General features: G+C 38.0%; 3 protein-coding genes across 5 annotated transcripts in view; 2 read left to right on the plus strand and 1 right to left on the minus strand.

The window, feature by feature from the left end:
• LOC134754837 (DNA replication licensing factor Mcm7) overlaps nt 1–24,322 on the plus strand; it is a 425,513-nt gene that overhangs the window by 384,128 nt on the left and 17,063 nt on the right. The gene's annotated exons all lie outside the window — the stretch shown is intronic.
• On the plus strand, nt 8–10,295 carry LOC134754025 (HIG1 domain family member 1C-like). The gene is made up of 2 exons (XM_063690087.1): nt 8–105; nt 2,731–10,295. The coding sequence occupies exons 1-2, from the start codon at nt 12–14 to the stop codon at nt 2,922–2,924; spliced, it is 288 nt and encodes a 95-aa protein (XP_063546157.1). The 5' UTR covers nt 8–11; the 3' UTR covers nt 2,925–10,295.
• Nucleotides 10,814–24,322, minus strand: part of LOC134754805 (uncharacterized) — a 48,285-nt gene continuing 34,776 nt past the window's right edge. For all 3 annotated transcript variants that reach the window (XM_063691183.1, XM_063691182.1, XM_063691181.1), the window contains 2 exons: nt 14,747–14,795; nt 10,814–14,655 (listed from right to left, as the gene is read on the minus strand). In XM_063691183.1, the coding sequence (XP_063547253.1) occupies nt 10,965–14,655; nt 14,747–14,795 (3,740 nt within the window). In that variant the 3' untranslated portion in view covers nt 10,814–10,964. The remainder of the gene's footprint in view (nt 14,656–14,746; nt 14,796–24,322) is intronic.

The following is a 24,322-nucleotide window of genomic DNA, read 5'->3' on the forward strand; positions in this document are numbered from 1 at the left end:
ATTACAGAATCATGGCAAACTCACGCCCTGCTTTCAACTATAATGATGAATCTCAGTCGGAGAAATTGGCCAGGAAGTCTAAGGATTCTCCTTTCATGATTATAGGTAAAGTTCTTCAAAAAATGTATAAATAATAAACTCGTTAACATTATCATGAATAGGATATAATAATTATATAATTATGTAGTTACGTTCCGTTCTCCCCTAGGAACTTTGAATAATCAGATCACAATTATTCTGTCTTTCTAATATGTAGAATGTAGGTAGCTTGGTTTAGGACACTATCTAATTGAGGTATCAATTTACTTTTTATTTTATTTTATTATAAACCCTAGTCACATCTGATGGAAAGTCAAGACAGGGCCTAAGATGGAGCTCACCGGTTCAGTAACAGCCTATTCACTCATGTTTTAAAGAGACCCGAGGTCATATTGATCATACAGCATAAAAGCAATCAATCACAAATCTACATCCTAGTAGTCAACCTTAATAAATGGTCACTAACCACCTGAGTCAGTGGTAGATCTGGTAATAATATTTTACATGAAAACAATCCACATCCACACAGTAGTCAACCTTAATAAATGGTTACTAACCACCTGTCAGTGGCAGGGGCGTAGCTAGAGGATATGGTGCTGGCGCCCGGGGCAGTCACCAAATTTGCACCCCCTGACGACTGACAAAAGTAGAGACAGGCTATGCTAACTGCAGCATGATCGATAGTGCAGAGTGTGAAATCGTTTTCATAAACATCAAACTTCTATGAAATTATGACATTTTAAATAACACTTGCACATCTCAATACTATCAATTTACAGGTAATCACTTCACTTCAAACTCGGGTAAATCCAACCATGAGATTTTGCGATTTTGGTATTAAGTAACCTAAGGTAACAGGGTAGATATTTCCTAAGAGGGTCGAATGGATTTATCCGAGTTTGAAGTTAAGTGACACATGTCACCAGTGACAGACAGGGAACCAGTAATCCAGCATTTCCATTTTTATCCAAGAAAATTAAGGTAGAAAGCCGATTTCTTAATGTGGCAACAATGTCCAGTAGCTGCACAGTGTTGCCGTATCAGGAGATCCGTTCCCTACCTACCCTTATGGTCGGGGAGCCCAAGAGGGTATTTTTGGAGTCACTCGAGCGCATCAGATTAAGATATGGGAGATACCTTGCATCCTGTTGAGTACTTCCACCAAGAATGCGTCCTCGACACCGAGCAGGGAGTCATGGACAGCCCATCAGAATATTTAAAAAAAATCTTCACCTTGAAATACTTGAGGGCGTCAGATTAAGATATGGTGGATTAATTACTTGTTAAATAGTGCCTATTTCAATAATCTGACGATCTTAGGCTTTGTGTTGTGAGCGAGTGGCAGGGTCACAGTTGCAAAATAAATAATCGCGACCTTCACTTACTCGAGCGCGTTCGATTTTTATTTTATTTTGAAGTGAATAATGCAAGAAAAAAAAACTGCCGATTTGAGCAAGCAGAAGTGTCAAAATTCTGTTTCCGCTATAACAACAAATACTAAAAACAGATTAAACAGAATAAAATAAATATTTAAGTGAGGCTCCCATACAACAAACGTGATTTTTTTGCCGTTTTTTGCGTAATGGTACGGAATCCTTAGTGCGCGAGTCCGACCCGCACTTGGCCGTTTTTATAGATTTTATCTAGGTTATATTATATTTTTAATTGTTGCAATTTTTTTTTCTTTGTCTCACACTGTCCCCATATAGTCAATATTTTAAAAATAATTAAACAATGTTACGGATCTGCAAGTTTGTTTGTAGTTGCAAGCCCAAGATGCTAAATTTGAAGTAACTAGAGCTTAAAAAAATTCGTTGTTAACCAATATTTATTTAGAAATCTTCAAACTGTGTTATCTCTTGAACCCCTTGGTCGATTTTGATCTACTTAGCGGAATTCTGCTCAGTTTTTTAGGCACAAAAAATTACAAATAAAATAAATACATACAACAGACATTTTGAAAATTATCTTGAAAAATTGAAAATTCTTGTTTTCAAACCGTCAGAATAAGGATACTGCTCCACATTATCGTCAGATTAAGGTTTTACATAACTGGGACATCAATCTGAACCTGTCTGTATAATAATCTGACACGCTCGAGTATTTCAAGATGGCGTTTTTTTTGCAACTGCCATTTGCTTCCGATCGCTGAAATCGTCAGATTATTGAAATAGACACTTTTGTAGGGTCCATTTAACAACCCCTTTGAATATCTGTCGCGTTCGAATAACTCCACATGGCGGTTTTTTTTAAGTAACATTTTTTTTATTCCTATCATCTAATCTTTCGATTCCAATAGGTCTCTACGACGCTTGCATTTAGCATCGTCGCCTCCCCTGCTATTATTTTCTTGGATAAGTATTGAACTGTCGTAAAACATACCTCAATTCAGGCATTTTTGGTAAAATTATAAATGACAGAGTAGAATTATGAAAATAAAAATATGTAAGTAATACAATAACATGTAATCTCATAAAATACACCAGCTAACTGTAATTTAATTTGACCCTATCTTATTCTAAATACCGTTACATATATAGAAAAATTATAAATTGTTAAAGTCCATTGCGTAATATGTAATGAACATTCTAACTTTTCAGAAAAGCGTCTTCATTTGTATATTTATCTAAAGTATCAATTTGTATTTTTAATTGATTTTGCATTCATTATCTGGTGTTTTTTTTTTTGTAGGTATCTTAGGACTGATTGGCGTTTGTGGCGTCGGGGCATATAAATTCAAAACACGAGGTAAAATGAGTACAAGTGTATTCCTCATGCAGTTGCGAGTGGCCGCCCAGGGGACTGTGGTGTCTTGTCTGACCATAGGTGTGGCATACACATTAGCGAAGCAACATCTATTTAAGGATACTAAAAAAGATGAATAAATACAAACATTGGTAAGCTTCCCTTGTTAGTATGGACTGAGGACGTAAGAACTTGATGGCTATTCATAAAATCAGTTTTGTAAAAATAAAATGCTAGGGATATATTTTGCATCCACTTTTTATAAGACAGCATAATCAGCTTTAAGATCTATGGTACAAAGAATGGCATCTAAGGTTCAGTTGTTACAATTAGTTGTTTTTTTAGTTTGTACCTAACCGTGTAGTCTGCTATGCTATGCTATCTTTAAATTAGTACACCTGTTACTCAAGAGTTGTTGTAGATCTGAATGAAATAGTACTGGAATATTAGCTAGTAATTAAGCCGTAATTGTTTTTGTTATATTGTAGGTACTTATGTGCCTGAGCGCCACTTGCACCATCCGGGTTAGTGGGATGGTGCTAGTGGCGCTTAGTTAACAGTATAAAGTGTCATTTGAAACCATGTTCGAAACATTGAAAAGGGTATTTCACTACTAGTCAAAAAATTGTCTAAAAATAACTTCTATGTTTCTCTATTAATGTTCTGGTTCTGTTGCTTCATTTCATGCATGGTATGAAATTATTTATTTTAAATATAGTCAACATCCCTAATGTAGGTATAAGTGGATGTGACTTGTGTTTCAAATTTCCTAGAAAAGGTTCAAGCAATATTTTAGAATGTTATTCTTGATGATCATCATTCTCATCACACATTTGAAAATAACAATAACCTTTAGAAAATGGGAACCAACTGAATACATTTGACCAGGAATTTCAATAGTTGACTGTATGCAATAACTAAAATGGCAGGTAGTTTGGAGTGTGTCAGTGTGTATTGATATTAAAGTTTTCTTGATCTGTAACTACTCGTAAGGCATGCTCCCGGTACTGTTTTTTTATATGACCGGAACTGATATTCCCGGTTCTTTCATATAAAATCAGTACTAAGAGCATGGCGTACCTGTAACATTATCTGACCAGACTACCATGTGGGAAGGAAGATTATTTTCCATGACCACGGTCGACGGGGACGGTTGCATAACAACTTGTAACTAATAATATTAGCGTTAGTCTCTTTCCATTTTCCAATTCCTTTGATTAGAAAGAGACTTCCGCTAATATTATTATTACTATTAGTTACAAGTTGTTATGCAATCGGCCCCAGGTCAGATCATTACCCACACAGGCTAGGAGATGACTGTATCCCATATCTTTTTTATTAGTTCCAGCAATATTACGAACATTTATGAACTTAGTTTTGAGCTAAATATTATTATATAGGTTTCATACTTTCTGCAGTCTGTGTACTGTGTAGTACTGCAATGAACCCAACCCACGTGTTTAAATACTTTGAATATGGTAAACTTAAATACCTAACCTAAACAATGTTGTTATTGTGTAGATTGGGTAACTGTGATGATCTATATTAAAGTTACCTACTTAATTAGTGATCTGTTTTTCGATTACGAATTACAATTTAATTTCAAAATGGGTCTATGTGATTAAATACTAGTCGTTTAGATATAAGCGAAATGTCAATCACTGATCTCTTCTATGAATAAAGTGACTGTTAATTTATTGGACCATGTATGCATCTTTGTAAACATACCTACATAGTGGGTGGTGGAATTAAAACTAATTTTGCGGTAGAATTAAAAGTGGCGGTGGCGATGGCGCAGCGCGAGGCGTACCGCATCGCAACTTTGTGTTTAGTATGCAACATTCGCTACCGCAAGTATTCCTTAGCTGCCACAACTCACCTACAAAGCGGCGCGTCGCCGCAATTACGACCGCAAGTGCAGTTGGATCCTAAGGTAAAGGGGCCCACTGATTACCAGTCCGCCTGACGATATCAGCCTGTCAGTTGTTCGGAACTGTCAACTTTTTGTTCTAACTAACAGGCTGATATCGTCCGGCGGACTGATAATCAGTGGGCCCCTTATTGAGGTTGGGTCGCCTAAGATCGGACACTTTTTTCGATTGTTGACAGTGTTGCAGTATTATTATTCTATTTCATATCCTACGACTATTTTCTAAATGTCCTGTTAACCCTTTACCAGGGAAAGGGTGATATACCACCCACATACTAATTAAGCTTAATCCCATCCCTAATTAAGCTTAAATGCGTATCTGGCTCTAAAGTTTGCACGTTTTTTCCGTGCCATGCATTTTTACGCCCAAATAATAAATAAGAGGGTGTCCTGCCGGTGACCTCATGTACCGCAGTTCTTATGGCATAACCAATGTGAGGAATGTGTTTGTCCCATTCTCCATGTGTATCCTGTATGTAGGATGCGATAGCTGTTCCAACGACACGATTCTCTCTCTCTCTAGGGTTGGCTTGAGGGTGGTAGTACGGAGTATACCACAAATTTATTACCATAGCTTTCAACCATTTCCTTAAATTCAGCTGCAACAAATTGTTTGCCATCGCATATGATGGCCTGGGGCCATTTATATAAACATTTATTTATTCAAGTGATACAAATGGTCAGTTATCCATCTGTTCAATCTATACAATGACCTACGACAAGATCAAAATAAATCTTTTTAATATATAAGAATACGATTTCAGTTTCATTTACATGGCAGATTTCGTCTATTTCCTTTTAAAAATCCGCACAAATTTTACAGAATAGTATGCGCTTTATTTATAAGGGTTTTTCTTGTCTGGTTCTAGTTTTTATCGCAGGATTTCACAAAATTCCCGTTATATTTAGTGATCCTGTTTTCACCTTACCTGGTCACAATAACGATTCTTTTCATATATATTACATGTAGGTATACCTACCTCTGATTTCATGGAGCACGCCCAATCACTTAGCAAAATCGTCGAAGTCCTTTGCAGGAAGCATGCATATGTTTGATGCTCCAGGCCTTGGGCCTTTCGCGAAGCTCGGCCTTCGCAATAGCTGTCCACAGCACGTTTCACGTAAATCATTGCGGCTGTATCCCTAAAACAGCCTAACCGCATTTTTGTTCTTAAATCCGACTCACGCTTGACTGTAGACTTCTAATAAATAGGTTTTCCTGTCATATATAGGTATAAAACTATTTTGTGTATTTTTTTGCAAAATTTTAAATCCAGTAGTTTCGGAGATAAAATGGTCATTCTTTTCCTATTTTTTTAAATAACTTCTTAACTTTTTATCATAAGATTATAAAAAAAATATATATTTGATATTTCCACAAGAAGCCCTTTCATTTGATATGTAACACGATATAGTTTGCAAAACTTTGTTGTTTAATATTCACATTTAATCCCCTAAAAGTGGCCCCTTTGTTTAAAATTCATTTGTTTACGTTACATGTCCGTCTTTGGGCCACAGACTTGCATATGGATATGTGTACCAAATTTCAGGTTAATTGGTTCAGTAGTTTTGGAGAAAATAGGCTGTGACAGACGGACGGACGGACGGGACGGACCGACAGACGCGCAAGTGATCCTATAAGGGTTCCGTTTTTTCCTTTTGGAACCCTAAAAAGGGCTAAAGTCACGTCAAGTAGATATATTGTCTTGTCATGTGTCACGTCTTGCCATTATATATCCCTTTATTACGATTTACGATCCGAACTTTTGAAAACCGCTGAATTTTTTAAGTGCCTCAGTGATTAGTCCGATGTTCGGATTTCGGCCTACAGACGTCCTAGGCGTAAACAAAGTATACAAATCTATAGAGAATTTGCTAATTCTACGCAATAATTAACAAAAAAGGCAATAAAATGATAAATACCTAGCATAATTTTCAAACTTCTGGAGGGAAGATCGGATGACCCAACATTTTACAAAAAAAAAAGCACAATTATTTCGAAGCTCCGGCGCACACGTCCTGCTTATCGCAACACCGATCGAGGTACAACGGGAGGGGCAGAACAAAATGGCGGAGAAAATGTTGCCATCAGCGAAAAATATTGCTTCATTTCCGGTAAATTCTATGCATCCGGTCTTATGTCACATCCGATCTTAGGCGACTCTACCTACTTCTACTTATTTATTTTGTCCCCTTAATTAAGGGCTCACTTTATTGGTCTAAAACGGGGCGGCCTGGACGCACTTGACCGGCGGCGGGGCGGCGAGCGGCAAATCAAGGCCATCCTTATATTGTGCTCGACCAACTGTATGAACGGCCTTGTTTTTCCGCTCGCCGCCCGCCGCCCGCCGGTCGCGTGCGTTCCTGGCCGTGGCGTACGCAATGTACGCATAGACATAGTATTTATTGAACAAGACAGTGAACTCGCCTCCAAAAAACGTCCTGAGCGAAACGAAAGAAAGAAAGAATTAGGTCCCCTGATTATGATGTCTGTAAAAAATAACTCATTTTGAACGAGTAACGTTTTACATGTCACCTTTAATTTATAAACGAAAAAATATAGATTTGATGATTGAAACCAAACAATTATGTATTATTTCACTGCCTTATTCACTTAGATAGGTATACCCCTATATATTATACTACTCTTTGGGTATTCCTAACGTTAATCCGGTAAAAAGATGTATTATCTGTGCCCGCCCCCTGAGGGCGAAATGGGAATGATTCATTCCCATTTGTCACCGGCGGGAACAGATGGGAATAGTTTCATTCCCATCTGTGGCTGGCGGGAATAAATGGGAATGAATCCTTTCCATCAGTGACCGTCTCGGTTTCTTCCTATCTTTTTTATTATAAAAATGAGCGGATTGCAAAAAAAGTGTAGTTTCCACTTATATCTGTAAAAAAAATATTGCACACAATAATTTTAACACTTACATATAGTGTAACTCAACTGCGTTACACTATAAGGAAATAAATGCCCCAAAAAAGGTATAGAGGGAAATGCAAGGAACACAATTTTTAACGTCGTAGCTTTGTTTGGACTAGTAGGGAGATGAACATATCAAAAGTCCCCGGCCATAACCCTGGTACTGGGGGGGAGAGGGGGGTTTGAAGGTTCCATTTTTCGGTTTAGCGGTTATATTTCGGAAACTATGCGTCCGGACGATATCGGCCTGTCAGTTAGAACAAAAATTTTACAGTTCCGAACAACTGACAGGCCGATATCGTCCGGCGGACTGATAGTCAGTGGGCCCCTTTAGCGACTTGGCCACTTATACAAAATGAAAAGAGATTTAATTTGTTACAAGTTCTATTCTGTCAAGTTTTTCGATATCTAGTATAGTTTTTGAGATATCCGCTCTTCAAGGTTTATTTAGGGCTCTCATTTTTATCTTGATTTTCTACATCGGTGAAGCTGCTAGGCCGGGTTTGGGATCGTTTTCGTATAAATCGGGGGTGCTGAATTCATTTATGGTATCAACATTGACACCTTTCCTAAGTAAAAACAAAATTTAAAAAAATGATTTTTTATAAAACTCCTTTTTACGCTTAAACCGCCGAACAGATTTCGTTGAAATTTGGTACAGAGATGGTTTGAGTCCCGAGACAGTACATAGGATAGTTTTTATAACCAAAATCATCTTTTAAGGGTGTGAAAAGTGTGGTGGAAATTTGTATAGGGAATCAATAACCGCTGAACCTATTTAAATAATATTTGGGATGGTCTACATGTTTGATTTAGTTGAAAATGATACCAAACATGACTTCAAACCTAAATTTAAACAGTATTAACCTCAGGAATTCAACTTCGGCGAAGAAGCTGAATTCCCCTCACACCAAATTTCACACCTTCAAAGTATGATTTTTGAGATAAAAACTATATTATATCCTGTCTCGGGACTTAAAACATATATTTATCAAAATTTCAACTAAATCGGTTCAGCGGTTTAAGCGTGAAGAGGAGTAAAAAAAAAGTTATTTGTTTAAAGTTTATATGTTTTTACTTTGGAAAGGTGTCAATGTGGATACCATAAATGAATTCAGCACCCCCGATTTATACGAAAACGTTACCAAACCCGGCCTAGCAACGTCACTGATGTAGATAATCAAGATAAAAATGAGAGCCCTAAATAAACCTTCAAGAGCGGATATCTCAAAAACTATGAGATATCAAAAAAAAATACCTAATAAAACTTGTAACAAATTAAATCACTTCATTTTGTATAAGTGGCCATGTCGCTCAGACGCATAGTTTCCGAGATATAATCGAAAAACCGAAAAATTGAACCTTCAAACCCCCCTCTCCCCCTCAGCACCAGGGTTACGGTCGGGGACTTTTGATATGTTTATCTCCTAACTAGTCCAAACAAAGCTACGAAGTCAAAAATTGTGTTCCTAGCATTTCCCTCTATACCTTCTTATTGCTTGGCCTAATATGATTATTAAACAGTTAAAATTCCAATTCGTGAAATTAAAATCATATTATGTACCAATTATTTAATGCTGAACCGCGTCAAGTGGTTCAGCATTAAATAGTTGACATCATAAATGTGAAAGCATTAAATAACTAGCGGTCAGCGCTATGGAAAATGGCATCGCTGCGCAGTCGCGCCAGTGTTGCGTCGAGCGACGAGCAGCAGCCATAGAGTTGACTAGACGCCGCGCCGACGCCGACGCTCGGGAGACGGAGACGCTAGTGTGGGGTGGTCCCGGTGGCCCTAACCAGTATCGATTTATGTACCTACATAGTAGACGTGATCACTATTTTAGTATTATAACTGTAACGGTGCGTATAACGAAACGTTACACTATCAACTTCTTTATTATTTCGGGCACATATAAATTCTAAATTCCCTTTTAAAATTCAAATCTTTCTTGAAACCCCTTTCGCTGGTTTAATTTTCAGTTCAATACAAAACTTCGATCAGTAAACACCATTTTCCTACATAGTTTTCTAAGTTTATATTATATTTTCACTTTCAGTCTTAATAATAATTCGGTATTTGAAGTTATTGCTCATTTTACCAACTATATAATTTGGATATCGGGTGCAATGTGTAAATGTTATTATGACATTTTATTGTATTTAAAATAAGTCAATTTTTTATATTATATTTTCACTTTCAGTCTTAATAATAATTCGGTATTTGAAGTTATTGCTCATTTTACCAACTATATAATTTGGATATCGGGTGCAATGTGTAAATGTTATTATGACATTTTATTGTATTTAAAATAAGTCAATTTGGGAATTTAGGCATTTTGGAACTAAGACAATTTGAGATTTAGTAAAATATGTAAAAGGGCATTATGATATTTGGGTGTAACGAACCGTAATCGATCCAAATAGTACGAGTAAATCCATTAAGAACATAAGTGCAATGACAATGAGTATTGTGCACGACCTTTTGTAACCAGCCCACCTCTAGACTACCTACATCCGAAAGGCACATTATTTGTAAGTTATAGTAATTAAGTAATTTAATAGTGTTTTATGTGTTATGGCATCAGGCGCCTAACCCCTTGCCTGTATTGTTACAGGTGCCTTTTTATTTCCTTAATAAATACACTCGTCGTCCTGGAACCTGAGTTTCATTTACTACACCGTTGAGTGAGGCCCGATCCATCTGCCCCCTCACAATAACCAGGCCATAGTATAAACAGGGCAAAGTATATTATCTTCATACAAACGCACCGCGCGCTACTTGTATGTGTGCGCCATAGTATCTATGATCGCCGCACGCACACTCAAATAAAATCTCGACTGGCGCGCACTGAGAAACGTGGGTCGAGATTTTGTTTGAGAGTGCGTGCGGCGACCATAGATAGTATGGCGCACACATACAAGTCGCGCGCGGTACGTTTGTATGAAGATAACATACTTTGCCCTGTTTATACTATTACTAGGCAGTGACTGTACTATAAAAATGGCTAAACTGCCGATTTCATAATCTTTGTGTTTAACGATGCTCGTTTTTAAATCGACTACCATCTGTAACTAGTTCGTTCATCGGTTGAGTGTGGTGGAAGTGGAACCAAACCGATTATGGGTGTTATGTAGGGTGTGTTAATGATTAAAAAAAAAATATATATATATTTGTTCTTAATACATTTATTTTTTTGTTTCATATAAAATGCAAATATAATTGGCACGTAGATCGCAATATGTATAGAAAATTCAACCATTCTTTAAAAATATTTCTGTAAAAAAACCGTATAACATTGCCTCGGGTGTAAACTAAATGATTTAGCAGGAATCGGTTTTGCTACAATCTGATAAGGTTTTGCGCATTTTTAGACTGCAATTAGGAATAGTTAGTTCATCCTTGTCAGACACAGACTGGTGTCGCGCCGACGCCGAGGTGAGTTTGACAGAGGACAATTCGTCGGCGTTACTGAACAGCCCGTTAGACATATTGGAACTGGAGCTAGAATGATACGTCACAGATTTAAAAAGCTTGACGGGCGTGGATGTTCGCGCTCTGTTGTTATTGCCACTCGGTACACTTTCTCCAGAATTATCATCCAACATAGTTTTTGATGGATTTTTAAAGTTTTCTGGCAATTTTGTTTCGAACAAAGATACAAACTCCTGATTAGTATCGTTCCTATTAGACTTGTCTGTAAAAGTAATTTTTTTAGCTAGTTCTTTAGTTAAAAATTCTTTAACTGTCATGTTATTGGTTAAAGAAGTCTGTTGTTCTGCATTTTTTGATGTATCTAACCGGCGCTTCAAGGCAGGCTTTTTTGAAATGTTAGATACGGACCAAATTGCATCTGTACCTTGTTCATCTTGGTTTGTTGAGTTTTTGAACTTTACTTGTGAAAAACTGGCACTGGACGTGTTTGAAGAGGAAGACAATGCTAATCGCTCTTTAGTCCTTTTTAAAGTTGAGGAAGCCCAACCCATTCCGAGCTTTTTAAAGGCGTTTTCTAAATCAGGATTCGACGAAATGCTTAACGAGTCTGATGTTTCACCCACGTTTTCTTTATTTGCGGTAAATTTAGATTTACTCTTATCTTTCCGGACTTTCGACAAAGCCAAGACAGATAATGTAGATTCGGAAGATAAGGTTGTAGAATTCATATTAGACGCAGTATCAAATCTAAAAGGTTCAGTGATGAGTTTTCTTTTAAGCAATTCAGCCACTACGTCTGGCAAACTGCCGTCTGAATGAAGAGAGCTAATGTCGTCTGTTATACCGAGGTCATTAGAGAAATTTTCGCGTTTCGTATGCGTACTAATCTCATAATGATCCCGAGCATATTCTTGAAGACTAACAAATGGTTTTAACATGATTTCATTAAACTGATTAAGATCCATCATCTGCAACTTGAAGTCTTCAGGCGAGTCACTGATCACTTTGTTTTTTTCATTACTCGATTTATTAACAATGTTTAGAACCGATTCTGGGTGTAACTGGCGTTCCACCGTACCTTCTTCGACCTTGTTTGGATCAGCAAGACTAAATTGGTTTGTGTTGATTGGTGATTGTTGTTTGAATTTCACGCTCAAAGGGGAATCAACTTCCATGACAGTGGAGAGTTCATGTGGCACAACGTGATCCTGAGGGCGTTTTAAGTTCATCCGCAGCAACGCGGGTGGGGGCCTGTTCCGGCATTTCGTATTGTTAGTTTCACGACAATCTCCATTTGTAAAAACGGATGAAGCCGATTGGCTGATACACTCAGAATTACTGGTTTCATATAAATCTGATTTTTTGTCTTGTGGGAATTCAATACTACCAGTGTTTGGTACACCTGATAATACAGATTCATAGTCAGTGGAAACAATATTATATTGATTGTTACTATTCTTCGCAATGACATCCCTAATATTTAAAGGAATTTTGAAATCAAGATTTTCAGCAGAAACCATTTTGTCCGACTTTTGATCTGAATCCGATGTCGAATCCGCTGTTGAGACTTGGCTGTAAGCTAAAGATTTATTTTTTCTAACCTCTTCCAATACCTTAGCTAAGTTTGACAATCGTTTAGTGCACTTTTCAGTAAGATCTGCTATCTTTTCCATATTTTGAAGTTTACCTTCTGCTAACTTCATAAAATTAATTTCACCGTCAACTGTACAACTCGTTTGCGTTGAAATATTGATGGGCTTTGATGGGATTTCATCATTACTATTGCTATTGGATGTTGCTGCCTTCGGTTGTTCTGGAGAAAAAACTTCTCTGCCATATTGATTTATTTGACCTTTATTTATCTCAGTACTAGTTGTACGAGTTTTTAAAACATTATTTTTCTCACTTGATTTCCTGTAGTTTCTAATATCATCCGCCGGTGGAGGAGAATCCTGCTCGCTCGTAGCAACATAAGACAAAAGTTTTCTTGCACAGTTATCTACTTTGGTCTTCATAGATGCCTCGCTCGTCTTTACGATAATATTCTTCGATATATTCAAAGACTTAATTTTGTGCACTCTTTTATTTTTCGTATTTCTTGGTAGTTTGATATTATTTACTTTTCTGTTTCTACCTTTGGTGGCGTTGTCTGGTCGATTAAACATAGCATGTGTAGCATTATTATGAAGAAATACTCGGCTCAGAACATTCCCAAATTCTTCCCAATCACTATTGCCCAGAACCAAGTGACGTCGTTGGCAATTATTATTACTAAAATTGGTAGGTACATTAATGATTGAACTAGCTGGAGTATTCACGGAGCTGCAATCCTGATTCATTATTTGAATGGTTTTAACACCCTCCCGATTCAAAGAAAGAAGTTTATGAATATACTGTTTAATCATAGGGCTGATATAAGATTTGCTAGATAATTCGCTAGCATATTTGCTTGTTCTATTTCTTTTACTATGCATGACAGCGTTTTTAGTGTTACACGTAGACATAGTTTTTTTAGCGGCGTTTAGGTGATGTTTTACTTTACGAGTGTGGTCTTTGCAGCACAACTCAGAAGCGCCTCTCGTATTGCGCTCAGAACATTTATTCCTCACGTAACTAAATGGTGGATATTCATTTTTATTACTGTACATATCTACACAATAATTTAATCGATCAATTTTCGGTTTAGTTAACAGTTTTTCGAATATTTTACAGCTAGAGTAGCTTTTGCAATGATGTTCATGACGCATAACATTTTTTTTTTCTTGTTTTGCAATGTTTCCAGCAGCCCGGCGCAGTTTTCTACACGGCTTGTCACCTCGCTTAAAGAAATGAGGTAGGACCACTTCCGGAGGACTCATGTAAGCAGTAGATGTCGACGAGCTCATGTGAATATAAACCGGCCTCGGGTTGGACGCGCTAGGCGTAGTTTGTGTGCAGGTAGACTTCGCTGGTCTCGCAACCGGGTCACTTTTTGCAAAAGATTCGGAGATCGGTGCATTGAAAGACGTGGAAACGCTTTTATCCTGCTTCGTCTTTATGGGTTGTACATCATCACTAATAGCTTCACTTGGAGACTGTTTTCCGTTGTCTTCTGTCCCATTCAATCCAGAATCCTGTTCCGTGACAGGTGGAGGTGGAGCAGTTGCTGCCAAATAATTAATATCATTAATCAATACTTTTTGCTGAACATCGTCTTTGTGTTCTAAAGATGGAGCTCCAAAGGATGAGGATACTTCTAATTTAGTAATAGTGGTGTTTTCATTCCTAGTATCTGCTGTTATAAGCTCAATCGGCACATCTTGCGTTTTTACCACTTCTTTGGTCGTGTCGTTTTTCCTGAGTTGTATGATAACTTCGTAAGCATCGTTTTTAAGAAACCCTGTGGCTCCGATGTAAAAATTACCTTGTTGCTTTTGTTTATCATCTAAGAGCTTGACAAAGCTCGCGTCCTGCGCTGAGGCGGCGGCGGCGGCGGCTGCAGTGCCGGCAGCGGGCGCCGCAGGGCCGCTCTGCGACGATTCTACTGTCGGCTGACTCTTCGAACTATGCCCTTTGCATTTAGCGGAGGAGCACTTTTTTCTGAAATAGAATTTTCCGAAATATATACAATAATTTTTGGTCTACATTACAAAATTGAATAAGATGGAAGTGAAATAGTTTCAATACCTACCTCGAATGGTGAAGACTGTCCCCTGCGTCAGTTCTGCGGGAACATGGAACTGCGGAACCAACACAAATAGAACTTGACTCAATATAAAACGGGAAAGAGTATTAACATATAAATTAGGCAAAATTATGACATAATGAGAAATACCATTAAAATCTACACAGAAGTTAAATGACCTAGTTAGATATGTCCCAATCAGTCACCATTTAGTAACGAATGGAAAAAATCCAATGTGTACGAGCACCAGTGGGGACAACAGGGACGAAAAATTTCCCACTTGTTACCCGCAGGCCTACGAATCGCCTTCCGTTTACGGTAAGCAGCCAGTTAGCAGCAAGCCAGTTGGTTGCCACACACGCTCACGCACGCACGTGACCGCGCGCCGCACTGGCAATTTTTACGATAGGTACTTAGCTACGTAGTACTATTGAATTTCTTTAAAACATGTAAACACGTAGTATTTATTACGACAAATTTATAGTTAGATATTACGGTTATGGTGTTGTTAGTTAGTTATGTGACTTATTATTATTAGTGTTAGTTTCTAGGATAGTATAGTTTTTTAGAGTAAGAGTAATTTGTTATTGTGATGTGTAATTGTATATTTGATTTAATTTAATGTAATTTAGTATAATTTATTAAATAATTTATAATACGTTTAGTTAGAATAGTACAATCGGATTAAGTCTAACCTCGAAATCCTTCCAAAGTTATGAAATTTGGTATGTATGTTAATTAAATGTATCTTTTTCATGTCCACACTATTTCACATTTGGGGACCTCGAGGAATCGCAGCCATCTTGGAAAATGTGTACTATCCTGGAGAAATTTGCGTTTTACTCTAAATCTACCTTCTCTGTGAAAATATGGTGTAAAGCAACATTAAAGCTTATTAAATTCTACACAAAAAAGTCCCAGATGTCTTTGCGGAAAAAATACATCTTGTTATAGAAAATAATAGCTGAATCCAGATTTAGCGCTTATACTCTTTCAGGGGATATTCTCTTAATAGAAAAACTTGTAGGAATGTGAATTCCACTTTTGTCTATACATTTGTACACGTTATACCCCAATATCAACATTTTACTCGACTGCGACTTAAACAGAAAGTAGGGTTATGAAAATGAAATGAAAATGAAAATCGTTTATTGAAAAAATGAAAAATCGTTTATTGGTCACAATCATTGTGTTACAATTTGAGAAAGGGTTGGGACCTCCTAGTAAGTATTGCAATACTTGTGACAGGAGACCCCGCTCTTCCAGCAGCAAGTTAAGGGTACAACCAATACAATAATAGTTAATTATGTAGGTACAGAAAGTAACAAATTGAATTATAATTAAACTAAACTAAAGTTATAGTTAAGATAACAGTTCAATGCAATGCAATAATCTGAGAGTAGGTACAGAGGAAATAAGTATTTAAGTATATGCATTTAAGTATAGCATGAAGGTTTTAATATAAGGATAGTAATAGGTTATGTTGTTATATGTAAATGTTAACTTATATTTATATTGTGTGTGTATTTGTATGCATTTGCGAGACCGTACAATAAAGATAGGTAGATAGATGCAGATTACTCTTTAATACGTTTATATGCTGATTTGAATTTATATATATTTATGACGTAGCATTAGAATGTAATAATAACTGTTTGCTCATAGTTTAATGTATGTAACCATTCCCGGACTACTCTTTTACATTTAAATGTCTGCAATGGATAGATAGACAGTGTGGCATCAACTAAATTATACAAATAGGCTGCTTGAGAGACATGTTGCCGCTTCGCGAACACAGAATTTAACTTAGGAATGGGGGCAGCTTTAGGTTTTCTCCTGCGTGTAGTATTGTTTAAAATTTAGAGATTTGTGTAGTCTTAATATAGTAAATAATACATACAGTTTCCGCATAGAGAGAAGTTTTGACATTTGATACAGCTCAGTTGTAGGGAATCGGTAAGGTTTCGAGTACATGACTTTTATCAGACACCTTTGACCTCGTTCGACATCAATAAACTTAGTTTTGCATGATCCCCCCCAAATGGTAATGCAGTATGTCATAATGGATTCGGCCAAAGCAGTAAATATTAGTTTTAATAAATCAGGAGACGCGATTTGTTTTAATTTCTTAAATAACCAGATTAGCTTTCTTATTCTGCCGTTAACATATTCGACATGCCCATACCAAGAGAGACGCTGATCAAGAATAACGCCAAGGTATTTAATGGATTCAACCTTCTCAATGCAGTTACACTGACAAAGTTGAGTGTTTGCTAGGTTACATCCGTGGATTTTTAGTAATAGGGTGTTAGGTGGCTGCGTGTTGTTGTATTTAGTGAAGCACAGGTATTTAGTTTTGGACTCATATAGTGTAAGTAGATTGGATCTCAGCCAAGCAGATATCTTATGTAGTCCTTTTCTGCCTTTGCATACACTTTTTCCCATGAAACGTCACTAAAAACACCAACAGTATCATCTGCATATGAAATGATGCTACCTCCGTCAATACTAAGATTTGTCAGGTCATTAATATAAGCTAAAAATAATGTCGGACCAAGGACACTTCCTTGAGGAACTCCAAAAGAAATAAACTTCTCATCACTAAGATAAGGGCCAATTCTGATTTTCTGGGTGCGACCATGGAGATAGCTATTCAATAGGTCGAGTGTTTTACCCCTGATTCCCATAATTTCAGGTTTGTGAACGAGAGTGGGGAGAGAGACGGTGTCAAATGCCTTTTTTAGATCAAGGAATATAGCTAAGCATTTACGGTTTTTGTCAACAGTTTCAGTTATTATCGACGTTAATGCCATAACCGCATCTTCCGAGGATTTACCTTGTCGAAAGCCAAATCGATTGTCAGATAGAATTTTGAATTTGTTTAAATAGTTAGAGTCGCGTGTTTATTAATTTTTCTATTATTTTTGAAATAGCTGGGAGTACAGATATGGGCCGGAAGTTATTGACATCATCCCTCTCTCCACCCTTGTGCACAGGAATAACAATAGCTTGCTTAAGTAGTCGTGGGAATACTCCCTCAGCAAAACTAAGGTTTGCAAGTCTACAAATAATTGGAACAACAATGTTTCTAGCCAGCTTTAAGAAGTGGGTGGGAATGTCGTCCCAACCAGAAGCACTGTTAGATTTTAAATTCATAAGTATACTATCTACTTCGGACTCATCAGTATCAAGCCAAACGAAAGAAGAAGGATTGAAGTAATTTGTTAAGTTAGAGGGTATCGTTCTGAACTGGAAGGGTTAGAATATCCTCCGCGAGTTTTTTGCCCATGCTAGCAAAGAATTCATTTAGATTGTTGACAACATCCAGAGGGGTTAGGTTAGAATTGAAGAGCGCTGAAGTCTGATTATTTGTAGATTTATAATAAGTTAAGTTCTTTATTGTCTTCCACAGTGCTTTCGAGTTGCCCGTTGTTTTAGCTAGTAGGTCTCTCTCATATTTATTTTTTACTTTTTTTGTTAAATTTGTGCAATAATTTCGATACCGCTTGTATGTAATCTTCAGGACTTCGTTATCAGGGTTACGGCGTAGTTTAAGTTGCATCCTATTTCTATTCTTAATACATCTGAGTATACCTGGTGTAATCCAAGGTTTGATAGAGCGTAGTTTTTTAGGAATGTGTTTAACCTCTTTGCTTTCCATTAGGGATGTTTTAATTTTTTTAATTAGTTGTTCAGTAATAAATTCAGGGTCATTACTTGCAAGTAATGATACGACATTATTATCACGCAGGTGAAGTAATGCTTTTTCGTAATTTATTTTTTCCATTGTTTTTGGGCAACTGACTTTCGAACTACTGGTGAAAAGAGCTAAAAATATCATATGGTGATCTGTTACCGAGGTGTTTAGGACTGCTATACGAGCGGTTAGTTTACTAATGTCTAGTTTTAGCATGTAATGGTCTAGACAGCTACTTTCTCGAGTTGGTAGAATATGTCCAGGGAGAAACCCAAAAGAGGAAAGCATATTAAGGTAGCTATTTCTATTAGTTATTTCATGTGATGGATCATGTGCACGTGGAATAAGATTGATGTTAATATCGCCAGTAATAATTATGTTCGTGTAGGATTTTATTGTTTCGAGGTAAGCACAGAGTGAGTTTATAAAAATGGAGGCATTACTATTTGACGGTGAGCGATAAGTACCCAATATTAACAGATTATTTATAATTATTTGCACACAAGAAGCATGCTGCAGTTTAACCTCTTTGACCGTAGAATTAAGATGGGAACTAGTATAGCATACGACTCCATCATTTTGATTGAGATTGTTAATAGTAGCTAAAGAGTTATAATTTTGGACACAAGGAATAGGTTTTAAAGGACTGAGTCTACATTCCGATAATATTAGGACATCTATGTTGTAGTTAATTTCACTAAAGCTCAATTGTAAGTCATCAAAATTGCAGTATATGCTTCTCATATTTTGTGAGATAATAGTTACATTTTCATTTTGACTAATTGGTATATATTTATGCAGATCTTGAATGTCACACATAATCGATGTCGCTGTTTCAATAAGATCTAGGTCAGCTAAGGTAGTTAAATGACTACACATAACTTTGCAGATTCAATATACTAGTAGTTTTCAAGCTATGAGAGGTATAAGTTTTAATATTTAACAAAACGGCAGTGTAATATAAACGTAAACTTGAGCGCACCCATTTATTATTTAAGTAGTTAGTGTATTTTGTGTGTAGGTTAGTTAATGTTTAAGAGCAATCATGCGAATATGAAGTAAAAATTACAATCATTAAGTTAATTACATTTTGTACAGAGTAGGATTGGCTAAGAGCAATGTTGACATTATAACAAATTAAATTTACAACCAAAGTTGAAAAAACAGTTACCAGGCAGAAATATAAGTCTAGTCAGATTTGTTCAGTCGGCAGCGGCGCCGTCTCTGAGACCCTGGTCTGTTCAGTGGTGAAGTTCGAGTTGTACTGCCACGCGCTAGACGTCGCGACAGGCGCTGCGGGGTTCAGGGTAGGCGAGGCTACAAGTGCACTAGGGGTCCTCTTGTTGTTTGATGTAGCGATGGTTTGAGTATTTCCGAGGTTTTTCTTGCTTAGTCTCTCTATTTGGGTTTCATTATATATCTGTATAATTTGTGAGTTGTCATCTTTGCGCACGTACACTCTTCCGTAGCTGGTCCAACAGTGTTTAAAGAGCTTTCGCCTTTTAAGTTCGCGTGCTAGAAAATATAAGCGAGACGCGCGTACAGTCAACTGTTCTGCTACAAAAACGGGGGTGTCCTCAGAGGTGCGCAAGCCCAGATGTTTGGCACATAAGTTCATTTTATTCCTAATGTTATGCGCTTTACACATTTTTAATATATCATTTTTTATAAAAGTTGATGATGTTTCCACAATTATAGGGGTATTGTTCACGTGTTTTTCTTTGGAGCGCACTCTGTAAATGTCTTTTATTTCAGTTTTGTTTATTGGACAGTTTACAGTTTTAGATAACGATATAATCATGCTCACGAGGTCCTCCTTGGTCTCATTCGGTAATCTTGGAACATTTTTGATTTCCAGGTTTGTTTTGCGGCTCTCGCGTTGCAGGTCTTCTATTTTGTATTCTAAATTTTGTACACAGGACCTGTCCTCAGCGATTTGATTTTCAAGACTGGTTATTTTTTGTTGAAAGTCTTCAAACTGCGAAGAAAGGTTCGCAACGGAGGTCTCAATGTTTTTATTTGTTTGCTGGATCTGTCTTAGTGTACTGGTGTTGTTTTTCGTAATTTCAGTCATATGTGTAGCCAACATTTCAGTCATCATAGCCCTCATTTCCTCTTTAAATGTAGAAAAATCGCCGGCCGGCTCATCTTCCCGTTTTCTTTTAATAACTCTGCTATTTACATTATTGTTCGGCGGCGTAGTCATGTTATCTGCCCGTCTCAGATCGGCCTCCGATAACGCACGGTCCCCCAAGCCGTCCATGGGTTTACCCACGTTATGGGTTTAAATACTGATAATCAGTACACCTTGTAGCTCAGGATACTATACGGATTTTTTTAAATGACGTATCGGTAGATTCCTCTTGCCCTTCACAACCTGTTTACACATGTTTTGTTAAAGAAAAATCAATACAGCCGCCTTGAGAGGATGCCGAATATTAAATCATATTTAACTTCTAGCGCCTAAACAAAAGAGTAGATTTTAATGAAATAGACATCATTAGATCCATAATTGGTACACGAGTGCTATGCAATACAAATTTACTAAAATAAATGCAGGAAAAATATTTAGGACTTAAAAATGTAACTGCAAAAACAGATTTTAGGTCTTAAATGGGGTTTAAACAATAGTGACAGTAACGAAATTTGACACCTACAATTTCAGGAATCCCTGTTTGCGTGTCAAAAAATTGGAGCTTCGGGGACCACGGGGATCAAACGCCATCTTGAAAACTATAAGTCTTTTTGGTATTTCTGTTTTTTTTTTGGAATATCTGTGTCTAATGTGAATACTGCGTATGGCGAAACAAAAGCTTATTAAGTTCTACACAAAAAAAGTATAAAACACCCTAAAACGGAGCTTTCTTCTAGAAATATGGCTCAAAAGTCAAAAGGTAATATCATCTCCTACTAAAATTTTATTTTAAGACCAATTTTTGGAACACAAAAACATTATCTACTCTAAAAGAAAAAAAAATTGTGTGGAAACTTGTAAGCTTCTGAGCCCTATTTCTCGAAAAAGGCTTCGGTTTCGGGACATTGTGGCGTATACCTTTTTTGTGTGGAATTTAATAAACTTTCGTTTCGCCACACACAGTATTCACATTAAACCCAGATATTCCGAGAAAAAAAGAAAAACCAGAAAAGACATACTTTTCAAGATGGCGTTTGATCCCCGCGGTCCCCGACGCTCCAATTTTATGACAAGCAAACAGGGATCCCTGAAATTGTCGGTGTCAAATTTCGTTAATGTCACTATTGTTTAAACCCCATTTAAGACCTAAAATCTGTTTTTGCAGTTACATTTTTAACTGTTTAAGTCCTAAACATTTTTCCTCCATTTATTTTAGTAAATTTGTATTGCATAGCACTCGTGTACCAATTATAGATCTACTGATGTCTATTTAATTGAAATCCACTCAATAGCTTAGGCGCTACAAGTAAAAATATGTTTTAATATTGAGCATCCTCTCAAGGCGGCTGTACTGATTTTTCTTTAATAAAACAAGTGTAAACAGGTTGTGAAGGGCAAGAGGAATCTACAGATACGTCATTTTAAAAAATCCGTCCAGTATCCGGAGCTACAGGGTGTACTGATTATCAGTATTTAAACCCATAACCCTACTTTCTGTTTAAGTCGCAGTCGAGTAAAATGTTGATATTGGGGTACAAAAGTGGAATTCATATTCCTACAAGTCTTCTATTAAGAGAACATCCCCTGAAAGGGTATAAGCGCTAAATCCGGATTCAGCTATTTTTTTTTTTTATAAACTGATCGGCGATTGGCCCTAGTCACACCTGATGGAAAGTGAAGACAGGGCCTAAGATGGAGCTCACCGGTTTAGTAACAGCCTTTTCACTCTTGTTTTAAAGAGACCGAGGTCATATTGACCAGGGAATACAGATGGCGGGAGCGCATTCCATTCCTTAGCCGTCCGTACCAAAAAGGAGGAGGCAAAACGTTTCGTCCGAACAAATGGAATGTGGACCACGAACGGGGGGTGCATTCGCTCCCCGCGCCTGGATGTCCGATGATGGAAAGGGGAAGGTGGGATCAGGTCGTGCAGTTCCTGTGCGCACTCCCCGGAATGTATCCGATAGAACACCGATAGGCAAGCGACTCGACGGCGATGCTCAAGGCTCTGTATTCTTGACTTGACAGATGGGTCATCGCCAAAGAGTCTATGAGCCCGGCGCTCTATTGAGTCCAGGGCCGCCAGCTGATATTTGGCGGAACCGTCCCATAGGTGGGAGCAGTATTCCATGCACGAGCGGACCTGTGCTTGGTATAGGGAGAGAAACTGATTCGGCGTGAAATACCGCTTCACCTTAAATAGGACACCTAGTTTTTTGGCAGCAGTTTTAGCCCTAGACTCAATAGTCGACCCGAAGTTTAAGTTTGATTTTAAACATAAACCAAGAAACTCTAAAGTGTTGGTCACGGGAAGGGACACATTTTGGAAAGTGGGAGCCAAGGTGAACTGGGTCCGTTTTGCGGTGAAAAGACACGCCTGTGTTTTAGTGGCGTTGAATCAGACCAAGTTGGCCTCGCCCCATTCGGACACGGCATCCAAGGACAGACTCAATCGCTCCACCATGGTCTCCCTGAGGATCTTGGTGTCAGCTTCACTGACCCTCGCGTCACAAAGGTATCTCTCCGTAACCGTGCTATCATCCGCGTACCCAAAGATACCGGGCTTGAGCAGATCATTGATGTGCAGCAGAAAGAGGGTCGCGGAGAGGACTGAACCCTGAGGTACCCCGGCATTAATAGCCAAAAGATCAGACGAGCATCCATCTTGGACAACTCGAATAGATCGGTCCCTTAGGAAATCAGTGACCCAGGAGCGCAGGCCAGAGGAAATCCCATACGCGGAAAGCTTGCTAATTAGACTGTCGTGCCAGACTCTGTCAAAGGCTTTGGAAATGTCGAGGGACACGGCGATACCCTCCATGTCTCTCGATGGCCTCGCCCCATAGGTGGGTGGCATAAATCAGAAGGTCCCCAGTAGACCGGTTCCGGCGAAAGCCGTATTGCCGATCACTGAGGAGATCGTTACCTTCGAGATATGCCAGGAGCTTGGTGTTCAGAACACGCTCCATAATCTTGCAAAGTATGGAGGTGATCGCGATAGGCCGATAATTTGACGGGTCAGCACGACTACCCTTCTTAGGTACAGGCTGTACGTTTGCAAGCTTCCACGACTCGGGGACTTGACCCGACCTCAGGGAAAGACGATACAGGCGTGTCAGTACTGGAGACAACTCAGGCGCCCAAGTTTTTTCTATAACAAGATGTATTTTTTCCGCAAAGATATCTAGGACTTTTTTGTGTAGAATTTAGTAAGCTTTAATGTTGCCTTACACCATATTTTCATAGAGAACGTATATTTAGAGTAAAACGCAAATTTCTCCAGGATGGTACACATTTTCCAAGATGGCTGCGACTCCTCGAGGTCCCCAAATGTCAAATAGTGTGAACATGAGAAACCGGCAAAGTGCGAGTCGGACACACACACGAAGGGTTCCGTACCATTAACTATAAAAACGGTCACCCATCCAAGTACTGACCCCGCCCGACGTTGCTTAACTTCGGTCAAAAATCATGTTTGTTGTATGGGAGCCCCACTTAAATCTCTATTTTATTCTGTTTTTAGTATTTGTTGTTATAGCGGCAACCGAAATACATCATCTGTGAAAATTTCAGCTGTACAGCTGTGTGCTATCACAGATCACGAGATACAGCCTGGTGACAGACAGACGGACAGCGGAGTCTGAGTAATAGGGTCCCGTTTTTACCCTTTGGGTACGGAACCCTAAAAAGAGACCTTTAATTAACATACATACCAAATTTCATATCTTTGGAAGGATTTCGAGGTTAGACC

Source organism: Cydia strobilella, chromosome Z, assembly GCF_947568885.1.
Source record: "Cydia strobilella chromosome Z, ilCydStro3.1, whole genome shotgun sequence".
In the NCBI taxonomy this organism is placed as follows: domain Eukaryota; kingdom Metazoa; phylum Arthropoda; class Insecta; order Lepidoptera; family Tortricidae; genus Cydia; species Cydia strobilella.